Here is an 11,951-nt window from a genome sequence, read left to right on the forward strand (position 1 = left end):
ATAGGAAAATCAGCTATTGACCTCTCCTAAAAGATCTTATTCCATTCCATGGCATGAATTTGGACAACATATTTAACAGGCAAGTTATTTATCAAGACACATCATGTTGATAAATAAGACATAACCTTAATATGTGTGAAATGAGAATTGATGTGGGTCCTGTTTATTCACTTTATTGTTTTTGCTGACATGGGCCTGGTTAGAAGTATAAGATTCCGTTACTTCAAAATTCTGAATTCAGCAAAAGCTTTGCAGCCCGAGACAAAAAAACATAAACAGAATGACATCTGCATATACTATTCCCCCACCCCCACAAAAAAAAAAAAAAAATCAATCAAATCTTATACAGAATGATATTAAAACTTAAAATCTATAGATATGCGGGAGAGTTTGTTCTATAGTATATATATTATAAATAATTATAATCTTGAGACCCTAACTCTTTTGTGTTTTTTGGCACAGATTCATTTTGTGTTGGGTAAAATGATATAACTCTTATAAGATCTATTCTATAATCAAATACACCAAAAAATTATATCATACACCAAAAAAGATACACATTTTTTAAGACATAACTAACTTTTATTGTATCACTCCTTGCAAGTGAACTGTAATAAATTTTTGGTAAAGTGATAAAGAATTTTTTTTATGGACAAATGTTTAAGAGAAACAAATTGGTGACATAAAGAATTGAACCTCACCAATAAAAAAAATACTTATATTTTAATGTTAGACCATCTTCAATATGTAGGTTTCTTATTAGAGTTTTTATAATAAATAACTGGTTTTTATTTTATTGTTGATAGAAGTGATATGAGTCCAGACTCCAGTGTAGAGTAGCTTCTTGAATCAGAAACTAGATTTAATCTTAAATCCTTAATTTTAAATTTCATTTTTAACCATCGACATATTTATTCAATCCTGAAAGCTTTGGTTGGAAAATAATTTTTTCAGACAATTTTTTTCACAGATTTCAAAAAATCATTTGACGTGTATAAAGACATTTTTTGAGAATGTGTCAGTGTTGGCCATAAGATATTACCTAAATTTGTTTTTTTTTTTCTAAAAAAGGGATCATATATATATACGCACTGTCTGTCTACGTTTCTTTTTCTTGTTTTACTTTTATATTTGGAACACTTGCCACACTTTTCTTATACTCATTTCATTCACGGCTTCCCATACTTCTTGTTGCAGTTTCTTATATATATTTGTACATAGAGACACTTCTCTCCCACATTTAATTTCTCATTCTTTGTCGATCAAGACCCATTCTCTAAAACAATCTCTCTTGAAAGCTCTCTCCAAATTCCCAAGGCAGAGCAGTGAAGAAGAACCTTAAATTACTTAGAAGAGAGAATTAATGGCGAGTAGTATTATTCCACTCTTGGCCATGATTATTGTACAATTGGGCTATGCAGGGATGAATATTACCTCAAAGCTTGCAATACAATCTGGCATGCAACCTCTTGTACTTGTTGCTTATCGCCAAATTTTTGCAACTATTTCCCTTGCTCCCTTCGCTTTTTGGTTTGAACGGTAATAATACACTTATATCTCACATATATCCACATTTTATGAATATGCTTATGTTATTTTGTAGTCGGGTTTTATTTCATACACGTGCACCATCAATAATAATGCAATTCTTTTCTTCAAAAAAAAATAATGCAATTTTTAATTTCTTACTAACTCTTAACTCTTTGTGTTTGATAAGTCACTCTATTAGCTTATAAACTACTTGACTAGTTTATAAATTTATAAGCTAGTTTGACAAAAAAAATTGTTTAGTAAATGAAGTTGTTTCTAATTTATTTTGATAAGTTTCTTTAACTTGTTTATGAAAATTATAAACTACTATTTTTTTTGTTATTCTTTATCTTCATTAATTTACTTAAAATCTTTTTTTTTTATCTCAAATAACTAAATATATTATTTTATATTTATCAGTTAACTTAATAATTAATTTTATCAAATACTTTTAATTCAATCAATTACTTATACATTTTGATTTTTTTTTCAGCTATTATCTTAGAGTTTATCAAGTTTTAGCTAACTTATAATTATTAAGGTACAATTTATACAAAGGAAATGATTTTTAGTACAACCAAGCATCCTTGTATGATTCACACTTTCCTCATTATAACAGAGAAACATGTGCTGAAAATAACAGAAAAACTCAACACCATAACAAAATAACTACTTCTCGTGCTTTACGTCACTCTACAGCTCATACACCCTATGTTCAAGGAACCTTATAGTTCTTGAACCATTTAGGCCTAAGGCTATTTCTCCCATCTCAGATTCTGCATCCAACTTCTCGTCCTCTATCAACACAACATCGATCCAGAGTTCTACTTCTGGGATGATAAGTTGATAATTAATTAATTATGTCCATGTAATTTTGAAAATAATCGTTACAAAAATAAACAATTTTACACATGACAAATTATAATTAAATTCTAATTCTAACGGACTTTATTATTATTTTTACACGTTTCGAGCTTCTGATTAATTATAATTACAGTGTTCAAACATGATTTACTCGTTATAAAGACTCTGCTCAGTGCATATAGTTGTAGTTATATATATTGTCTAGCTTCTACATGGACGAGTAAAAAAGTTTGGTGAAAATTGCCAGTTCTTTTTTTGCTCCTTAGCATAAAGTTAATAAATAGGAAGGTGAACTGGGGAGAAAACCCTGATCAGTGTTTGCATCATGATTTACAATTTATTTATTAAAAGACATTTTTTTTGGTTTACTTTCAATAGGAATACGGCTCCCCGAATGACAAAGCACATTGCGCTCCAGATATTACTATCTTCCTTAACAGGGTAAGTTTAATCTGGTTGCTGCTACCCTTTTAATTTGTTCAAAGTTGCATTATAACACTTCAATGTTCAATCACCAAACTGTTTGTTTGCAAATATTTTTAGAAAAATAATATGTCTTATTTTCTTTATTGATATTTTGTTCCGCTAATTCCAATTAATTATTAATTTGAAATTGAATGCAGAGTAACAGGAAATCAGATTCTATACTTTTTGGGGCTTAAATATTCAACCGCTACAATTGCATGTGCACTAAACAACTTGCTCCCAGCATTCACTTTTGTTCTTGCAGTCCTCTCTAGGTGAGTAGCGAACAAACAAACAAGACTACCCCAGTATTTTCGTTATTCATGTTCACTGATAATATTACTTTGCAGAAGGCTTCAAGATAGAACTAGATAATGATCACACGAAAAAGAAAAAAGAAAGCATAGTAGAACCACTTACATTATGTTTTATTTATGTGCAGACAAGAGAATTTGAGAATCAAGACTAGGGCAGGGGTAGCGAAGGCCTTAGGAACAGTCCTTAGTGTGGGTGGAGCGGTGCTTTTATCATTTTACCATGGAGAAGTCCTTGGTCTAGGTGAGTCAGAGATTCACTGGAGATATGCAGAAAAAATGCAAAGAGAATCCTCTTCTTCTGGTGGTGGAACAAACTTGATTCTAGGCCCTGTTGCTGTAATTGTTAGTGCTCTTCTTTGGGCAGTATGGTTCATAGTTCAAGTAAGCATAATGATTCCAAGTGATATTATTAATTAATTAGTTACTATACTTGAAAAAAAGGGTTCCTTAAATTAATATATATACTTGTTTTGGTTTGTTCAGGCAAACATGAGCAAGAGCTATCCAGCTCCTTACACTAGCACTTTCTACATGTGTTTGATGGCAAGCATTCAGTGTGTGGCCATTGCCTTGTCTGCTGAACACAATGTCTCAGCTTGGTCACTCCACAGTACTATAAGACTCACCTCTGCACTTTATGCGGTATATTTACATATATATAGTAGTTACAACACAATGATGAATTGGTTCATTTATTTAATTATAGTAGTCATAATTATATTGCATTCTATAATGTTGGTTTCAGGGGACTATTTCTACTGGGCTAGCGTATGTGCTAATGTCATGGACCATAGAGAGGAAAGGTCCCCTTTATGTGTCTGTGTTCTCCCCTTTGCTGCTTGTCATCATTGCTGTTGCTAGCTGGGCTTTGCTTCACGAGCAATTATACGTTGGAACGTAAGAAATTATATGATATGGACTTTACTCAATAATCAATAATCACCCACCCATCGATATATGACTCAATGCTAGCTTGTTGATTTCATTTTTGTGCCTGATGATAAATAAAAGTTGTACATTATGGTTTTTTTCAATTTGGTTTGTTCTTGATGGAAAATTTTGGATTGGTTCAGTGCCATTGGGTCTCTGCTGATAGTGTTGGGGCTATATTTTGTTTTGTGGGGAAAGAACAAAGAGATGAATAAGATAGACATGGTTGAAGTTGAAGGCACAGTCATGGAGGCAATAAAGGAAAGCGAGAAGGATGAGGTGAAAGACCTGGAATTGCAACCCTATGATCCTTCCAACGGTAATGGTAACCATCATGATGCTAATTAAAGGGAAGAGGAAGTGACATGCAGAGGATTCAATGCAGATCAAGTGCATGAAGACAAGACGTTTCTAACGTCTAGTGCATTTTGTAATCTTGTGTCACATTTGAAAGCCTAGATTGAAAATTGCTCCTACACATTTTAATTTATTACCCCTATCTGGCAATAAGAATATTGTCATTCTCAAGTTGAGAAAAGATTGTTAGATGTTACTAAACGATATGAATTCCATCACTCGTGCATAACCATTACTTTTCTGATATTAATTCATAGTCTTATCATGTCAATTTCTTTTTTTTTTTTAGTAAACAAATAGCATCGCTGTTTCAAGTTTCCCTTTTGATTCGAATGCTTGTTAAAAAAGCAAGAACTATAAATTATAAACGTAACTCTAAATCTATTTTAAAATCTAAAATAACCATACAGTCATGTTATGGGAAAAATGTTTTTATTTTCATCTTGAGCAACTCCCAACAAAGAAGTTTGATAGTTCTTTAGAGGTATATCCTTTTGTAGACAATCTTTTATTCAAGACATTATTTAATACTAAATGCAAACATCCTTTCAAGAAAGATCCAAACCTTGGTTTACTGTATTATAAATGACTAATCTCTTTTACTAGATCAATTCCTTTTAGTTTATGTGTGTGTGAGAGGGAAGAATCAATATTAATCTCATTGCACTTACATTCATATGATTTATATGTTAAAAATATTTAAAAAATGATTAAATAATTACCTTTATTTAAAACATTAGGTCCTATACTAGAAAATTGTAAATTCTAGTTCCTACACGTATAAAAATTCAATTTTGGTCCATAGTGCTAAAACTAGAAAAACCTTATATTAAAAAAAAACATACTAGAGAAAACATAAGTTAATTTTAATTTTTCAATTATCTTCATTTCCCCTAAGTATAACATGCTTATATTGATTAATATGATTTTTTCTCTCTCCTACTCTGCTAAGGTTTTTTTCAACTAAGACTTTTTGTCTTTTCTCTCTATGGATCAGGGAAAGAGACCAGCTACCCATGATGGAGAAGGCGATATCATTATTTCCATCACAGAAGACGAATGCCAAGGAGAAATAGAGGGGAATGGGGAGGCTTGGTTAGCGAGAAAGATGACTACCACAAATGGTTTCAATGTGAAAGCTTTCAAAACAACAATGGCATATACGTGAAGGGTGAAATGGGGGATTGAGATTAGAGATGTAGGGAAGAACCTTTCAGGTTCCCGAAAGAAGGAGATAAGGAGAGGATTCTATAGGGGGACCTTGGAACTTTGACAAAAGGTTGGTGGTGCGGAAAGAAATGAAACCAGGGAGGAGGTGGATCTAAGTCAGTCCCTTTTTTGGATTAGGGGGTATAATGTTCCAATTGGGTTTAGAACACAAAAAGTAGCAACCATGATAGAAGGTGCATTAGGAGAGTTTGTAGAGTGGGACGGTAGAGAGGAAAGTTGGCTTGGACTGTTCATTTGCATCAAGGTCATGATTGATATTTCTAAGCCCTTGCGAAAGGGGTTGCAACTGAAGTTGGGAGGCAAGAAGCCAAGGAGGCTAAGAGTGAAATATGATAGATTGAGTAATTTTTGTTATGCTTGTGGGAGGATGGATCATGTGCTGAAAGAATGTGAGGAGCCAGGGGTGGAAGTGGACGATGAGGATTATGATAATTATCCTTTTAGCCCTGACCTAAGCCCCCCCCCCCCTAAACCCAAACGTTGTATCAGTTATTTCCAATGAGGTCTTTTGTGGGAAATTGCACTAAACATGGGGAACCAATTAGTGACAAATTGTCACCTACCAAGGCAGGGTCTATTGATGGTGTCTCACAAACCAATGACTATGGGACCCACCCTACACTAGAAATAGAGTCGTCCATGATGAATGTTGGAATTTCTTTGGAGAACTTTTCTCTTATGACACTTATAAAGGAGCCTAACCTCTTAAGTGAAGGGAAGAAAGGGGACATGATGGGACAAGTAAAAGGGGATATGGAACCAAAAGTTTTACCAAGTTTAGGGAAAAAAAGAGGTAGGGGAAAAGGATTAGGGGAAAACCCTAATATGAATAATGAGACAGAGGAAGGAAAGAAAGACTTTGTGGAGAGACCAGAGATAAAGGGTGTGGTCACTACTAATTCCCCTAAGCACAAATAGGTTCGAGTTTGGAAAAGGGTGGCTAGGAGTAATACCATAATAATTGAACTACCACGACACTCCCGTGGAGGCAAGAGGAGTATGGAGATGGTGGCGAAAGGTGACTCGATGGAGGTGGAGGATGAACACCTTAACAAAAAAAATTCACCAAGCAAGACCAGTAAGGACTAAGGCCCAGTCCCACTAGGCACAATGAGGGCCCTAGGTTGGAACTATCATGGGCTTAGAAACCCATAGATAGTTCGAGCTTTTCGAAAGCTCGTTATTCAAGAGGGTCTCAATGTAATGTTAATGGAGACAAAGAAGAAGGTAGGGAGTATAATTTTCTGAGGAATTTAGGGTATTTGAAGCATTATTTCGGTGTGGACTGTAAGGGATGTGGAAAGGCTAAAGCAAGTGCTCTGATCCTTCTCTGGAAAGATTTGCTTAAGGTGGACATCTATCCTTCTCTCTGAATCACATCTCAGCGAAATATGTGTGTAAATATCAGTTTTTTCAGGTAATTCTCACAGGTTTTTATGGCTTCCTTGATCAGGATAGAAAACCCTTGTCCTAGGACCTTTTGAGGAGATTGAAGCCTCTAGATGACTACCCTTGGGTTTGTTTGAGGGATTTCAACCAAGTTAGATTAACGAAGGAGATGGTGAGGGGAGATGCTCCAAACTTGACTTCGATGAGAACCTTTTATGTTGGTTTATCTAATTGTGGTCTTACTGATATTTGTCAAGTTGGGTTCTGTCTCACTTGGTCAAATATGATAAAAGACCCCTACAATACTCAAGAAAAGTAGGATCGGGTAGTGATGAATGACAAATGGAAAGATATTTGGCCTCATTATGTGGTCTCTACTCTTCCTAAATATAAGTTTGACCACAATCACATTATGTTGGATTGTCTTGCTAGTCTAAAGCCAAAAGGGAAGAAGAGAAAGAGGCAAAAGCTTTATCACTTTGAGTAAACTTGGTTGCAAAAGATAGAGGAATGCTAGGCCATCATCATAGGCTCACGGGTTTTGGGTGGTAATACTATGAAAAATATCAAGAGAGTGGGATCCAATTTGGAAATGATGGGAGATGCAAATTTTGGCCAAATCCAAAAACTAATCAAGGCCCTTAGGAAAAAGTTGGATGACCTGCAACACAAGCCCCAATCCAAGACCATCCTTTTGGAGTCGAGATCAATGGTGAAGGAGTTGGATGATCTGTTAAAGCTAGAAGAGCTAATGTGAAAGCATTGTAGCTTAAGCACAGTGATCGAAATACAACCTTCTTCAATAGGAAGGTGTCACAACTAGGGTCGTGATGGGACGACGAGAACTCAAAACGATAATTTTGTGAAAAGTTAAGGAGTCGCCACCAATATTTTTACTAGGAAAACATTAGGAAACCTTTAAACGAAAAATAGTCTTTGAAAATCATATTTTGGTTCGGGAGTTCATTATGCGCAAGGAAGGTGTTAGCACCTTACGACATCCATTTTTAAAAAAACGGTTACCTTCAATTAGTTAAACAAATAACTTTTAAAATATTTATCTCACCTTAAACACAACTAAGAATTAATTATAACAAAGACTATGAATTTATTCATCCAATTATTTTTATTTTATTTTTAATTTTGATAAATTTTGTGTTTTATTTTATATGGCTCGACATGGATAATTCTCTGGTCCTACGTATCTCCAAGTATAATGGAGAATCAAAGACTATGCATTTTTTGATTGTGATATGTGCATAGTTATTTTATAGTTGTTATTTTAGGATTTTTGAGTTGTCACAACTCATATGTCTTAAAAGTAGACTTGACATAAGTGTCACACCAAAATCATTTCCTTAAGCAAGTTAATATGGTTTCAACATGTATATTTTAGAAGGAAAAATCAAGAATCAAATTGTCACAACATGTGGCTCAGAGCTTTAAGGATTATAAGGATACATCCAAATGACCAGTATCTTTTAATAGTTCTAAATTATTATTATTATTTTTTATGGAATATATGTGTTCAGAAAGTTATGATAACACATATTAATTGAGAAATAATTTTGAGCGCATCAAGTTGTCATAGTTTGTGTCCTCGAAGATTTTAAGAAACAAAGAGATGTCACATATAATTATCCCCTTTTAATTAAAGAAAATATTTTTTTAATTTAAATACTCTAATTATAGAAATTGAAATTGATCATCATCATCAAAATAAAAATTAATCCTTGAAATTGAATTACTCTAATATTAAATGATTGTTTAATGAATGATTAATTATTTACACGTAAAAAAAGATGATCATTTACATATTTATTACCTTTTATTTAAGATTATATTACAATCCTTTTTAAAGCATTATTATCAATATATAGGTTGTAATTAGTGATTATTTGTTTCTTTTATGGATTTCGCACGAATTGGACTTGGGGCAAAAAATCAATTAGGCTAGACCCATTGCAAAACAATCAAATGCACGAGAATAAAACAAGGAACTACCCAAGATAATCTAAAACCTAAAGGCTAAACCTAAATATCACAAACATTGAAGCAACTCTCTATCTGGTAGAGGCTAAGAGCGACTATGGCGAAGAGCGAAAAGTCATGTCGTTGCGGCACGATGCGATGGTAGCGAGTGTTTGTTTCTGTTATGGATTTCGTCAATAAGGGCCATGCAAGGTATTAGAAAGGGGGGAGAGACGTATAATGGAAACGCCATCACGACGGCTCACCATGGTGGCGTGATGGGGCATAAGTGAGGGAGGAAAAAGTTGAACCATCACAACGTAGTGGTGGCGAGGATCGTTCTGGTCAAGGGAGATGTGTGAGATAGGGAATGGGATGAGAGTCGTTGTGGCGGTGCGAGGCGGCGTCAACGACTCTGTTGCTACTTGGGTCGAACAAGAGAGAAGAAGCAGGGATAAGAGTGGTTCCGTAATGAGAAGACAGAGGTCATTGGAAATCGCTTCACCAATTGAGCATGGCGAAGTGCGACTGTGCATGATGATGTGGTAAATTTTCATTCTTTATATTCTTTCCTTGTCTTCTTCTTATAGTTTTATTTCCCTATGATGCTCTGTTGAGCATTAGGGTTTTTTATTTGCAAGGTTTTCAATTGTGAGATGTGTGTTCATTTCAGGGAGTCAATGTTTAATGCAATTAATTTGAGTTTGGCCATTGTTGCCTTTTCATTTGCTTTGATTCCTGGTGTAGGTAGTATTGCTCATTCTTTCAAGGTTAAGCATTGGATGAGTGTTGATTATCCCAGACTAATGTTGAAGTCAATTTATTGCCTCTATTTGTTGTTTCAGTTATGTGGTTTTGTACAAATGGTGCACACAACAAGATTATACAAGACATTAACAACATGGTCATGGCCAAGCCAAAGAAGCAGGGGGGAGATGATGCTTACCTGTGTTTGTGTCCCTTTGTGATTTTTGGTTTTCTCCTTGTGATCTCTTCGATGCCACTCAGGTTCCTCTTTTTCTTATCTTTAATTTTGTTTGTATTTGAAGTGAGTATCTGATCTCTTTAGAGTTTTGTTTTGTTTTTCTTGCTGGGTTTCCTCTCCTATTTATAGAGGCTTGGAAATAGTTTTTATTTCAATTGTAATTATTTTAAATTATCTTCTTATGGCAGTGGCAGCTAGTGCCATTACTATCACATGTGGCTAGGAGTCCTTGTAGCACAAGCAGGTAGCTGACCCAAGGAAGGTAGTTCAGTGAAACAGGTGGTTGCACCAAGGTGTAGGGTAGTGAGCAGGGCTCAGAATAGGGGATTGAACTATGTAGAAATGTCCTGATCCATTTTGTTTTTCATTTTTGATATTTTTTTGTTTAATTTTATGGAATTTTGAAGATATTATCAATGTATATTTTTATCATTCTTATTGAGACTGATTAGATTGAACACAACTCAGAATTAGGTTGTGCCAAAAGGACTCATGAGCCTAAATGCTTTTTTCTTTGTCTCTTTTTTTTTAATTATTTATACAAAGTCTGTTTTGTGCTGCAAGTTAAATAAAATCAAGTTCTAAAAGTGAATGATTAAGATGATCTTGCAAATTTTGGTTTTGGTTAAATTGGAAAATGAATGAACAAAGAAAAAAACACTAAACACAAGACATTTTGGTTTTAATTAAAAACAATAAAATCAAATTGATTCAATACAAGGAAACAAGACAAGATAGATAAAATCAATGTGGCTAATTCGAAGCAAATTGAAAGAAAGATTCATAAAAGAGTAAAAGGAAACAAATAATTAAAGGTTTGATTTATTATTTTTTAAGAAAAAATGAAATGAAAAGGGAAGAAGAAAAAAGAAGAGTAGAAAAAAAGAAGAAGAAAACGTAAAAGAGAAAAAATAATAATAAGAAAAACAATAACAATAATAATAATAATACATTTTGAGGTCTATTGGGCTCTCAAAGAGAATCCATTAGGACAGAAAATAGCACAAGATAAAAGCCAAAAAAAAAACGGAAGGTTTGGGAAATGATCAGGGAACATCAGGTAATCCCTCATTCCTCACTCTCACGTTTCCTCCTCTTCTCTTTGTTTTCTTTTTTCTATCTCTTCCTCCTCCTCTTCTTCTTTCACTTTTTTTTTCGAACCATCAGGCCACCCTTTGTGGTGACTCCACCATGGTTTCGAACCATCAGGCCACCCTCTGTGGTGACTCCACCATGGTCGTCAACAAGGCCTACACGGTCTGTTGTTTTTTTTTTCTCATCCCTTTATTTTGTTGAGTTGTGCAAATGCTTCTTGGAAGCGTTTTTGTTTTTTTTATTGTCTTTTGCCAACTCTGGTGAGACCATAGTGCTTCTCTCCTCGCTCCCACTATTTTATCGTTATTCCATGGTAGTGTAGGAGCGTTGCCGTCACCATTCGCCCTTGGACCCTTCGCTGGTGGCGTTAGGTCCCCTTTTCACATTCATTTTTTTCTCTTCTTTTTTTCTTTTTTGCACCTTTGTGCCACCACCGCCGTCAGGCCGCTACCCCCATGGTGGCCTCACGCCGCAAGACCTTGCACTAGTGGCGTCACAGGCAGCACGCTAGTGGTTTCCACTTTGGGTGTGCTGTTTTCTACGTGATGCAACTAGGGTTTTTCAACCTTGTTGCGTAATTGCGAGTTGGGCTGGGTCGCCCTGACCTGATTCCAACCCAACCCTAAAAAAAAGAAAAACAAAAAAACAAAAAACGTAAAAAAGAAACAACAACAACAATTGTTGTTTACACCTTCTTTTTAATACATGCATCCTTTTTGGTTTTGGGCCTAGCCCATTTTTGTGAAGTCTGAAATAAAATGCAAACAACTATTTACACCTCTTTTTTACATGCATGCACCCTTTCATTTTGGGCTAGC

At 34.7% G+C, this 11,951-nt stretch overlaps 1 protein-coding gene across 1 annotated transcript; it reads left to right on the forward strand.

The window, feature by feature from the left end:
* Window positions 1-1,223: 1,223 nt before the first annotated feature.
* On the forward strand, window positions 1,224-4,713 carry LOC100802059 (WAT1-related protein At1g09380). The gene is made up of 7 exons (XM_003555740.5): window positions 1,224-1,539; window positions 2,773-2,835; window positions 3,018-3,134; window positions 3,302-3,557; window positions 3,660-3,818; window positions 3,922-4,073; window positions 4,250-4,713. The coding sequence occupies exons 1-7, from the start codon at window positions 1,364-1,366 to the stop codon at window positions 4,452-4,454; spliced, it is 1,128 nt and encodes a 375-aa protein (XP_003555788.1). The 5' UTR covers window positions 1,224-1,363; the 3' UTR covers window positions 4,455-4,713.
* Window positions 4,714-11,951: the final 7,238 nt, after the last annotated feature.

Source organism: Glycine max, chromosome 20, assembly GCF_000004515.6.
Source record: "Glycine max cultivar Williams 82 chromosome 20, Glycine_max_v4.0, whole genome shotgun sequence".
Classification (NCBI taxonomy): Eukaryota; Viridiplantae; Streptophyta; class Magnoliopsida; order Fabales; family Fabaceae; genus Glycine; species Glycine max.

Bases quoted from the DNA above. Each gene is read 5' to 3' on its own strand.
- LOC100802059 (XM_003555740.5), top strand. From the start codon at position 1,364: ATGGCGAGTAGTATTATTCCACTCTTGGCCATGATTATTGTACAATTG. The intron at 1,540-2,772 runs GTAATAATACAC...TACTTTCAATAG, and splicing joins TTCGCTTTTTGGTTTGAACG to GAATACGGCTCCCCGAATGA. The intron at 3,135-3,301 runs GTGAGTAGCGAA...ATTTATGTGCAG, and splicing joins GTTCTTGCAGTCCTCTCTAG to ACAAGAGAATTTGAGAATCA.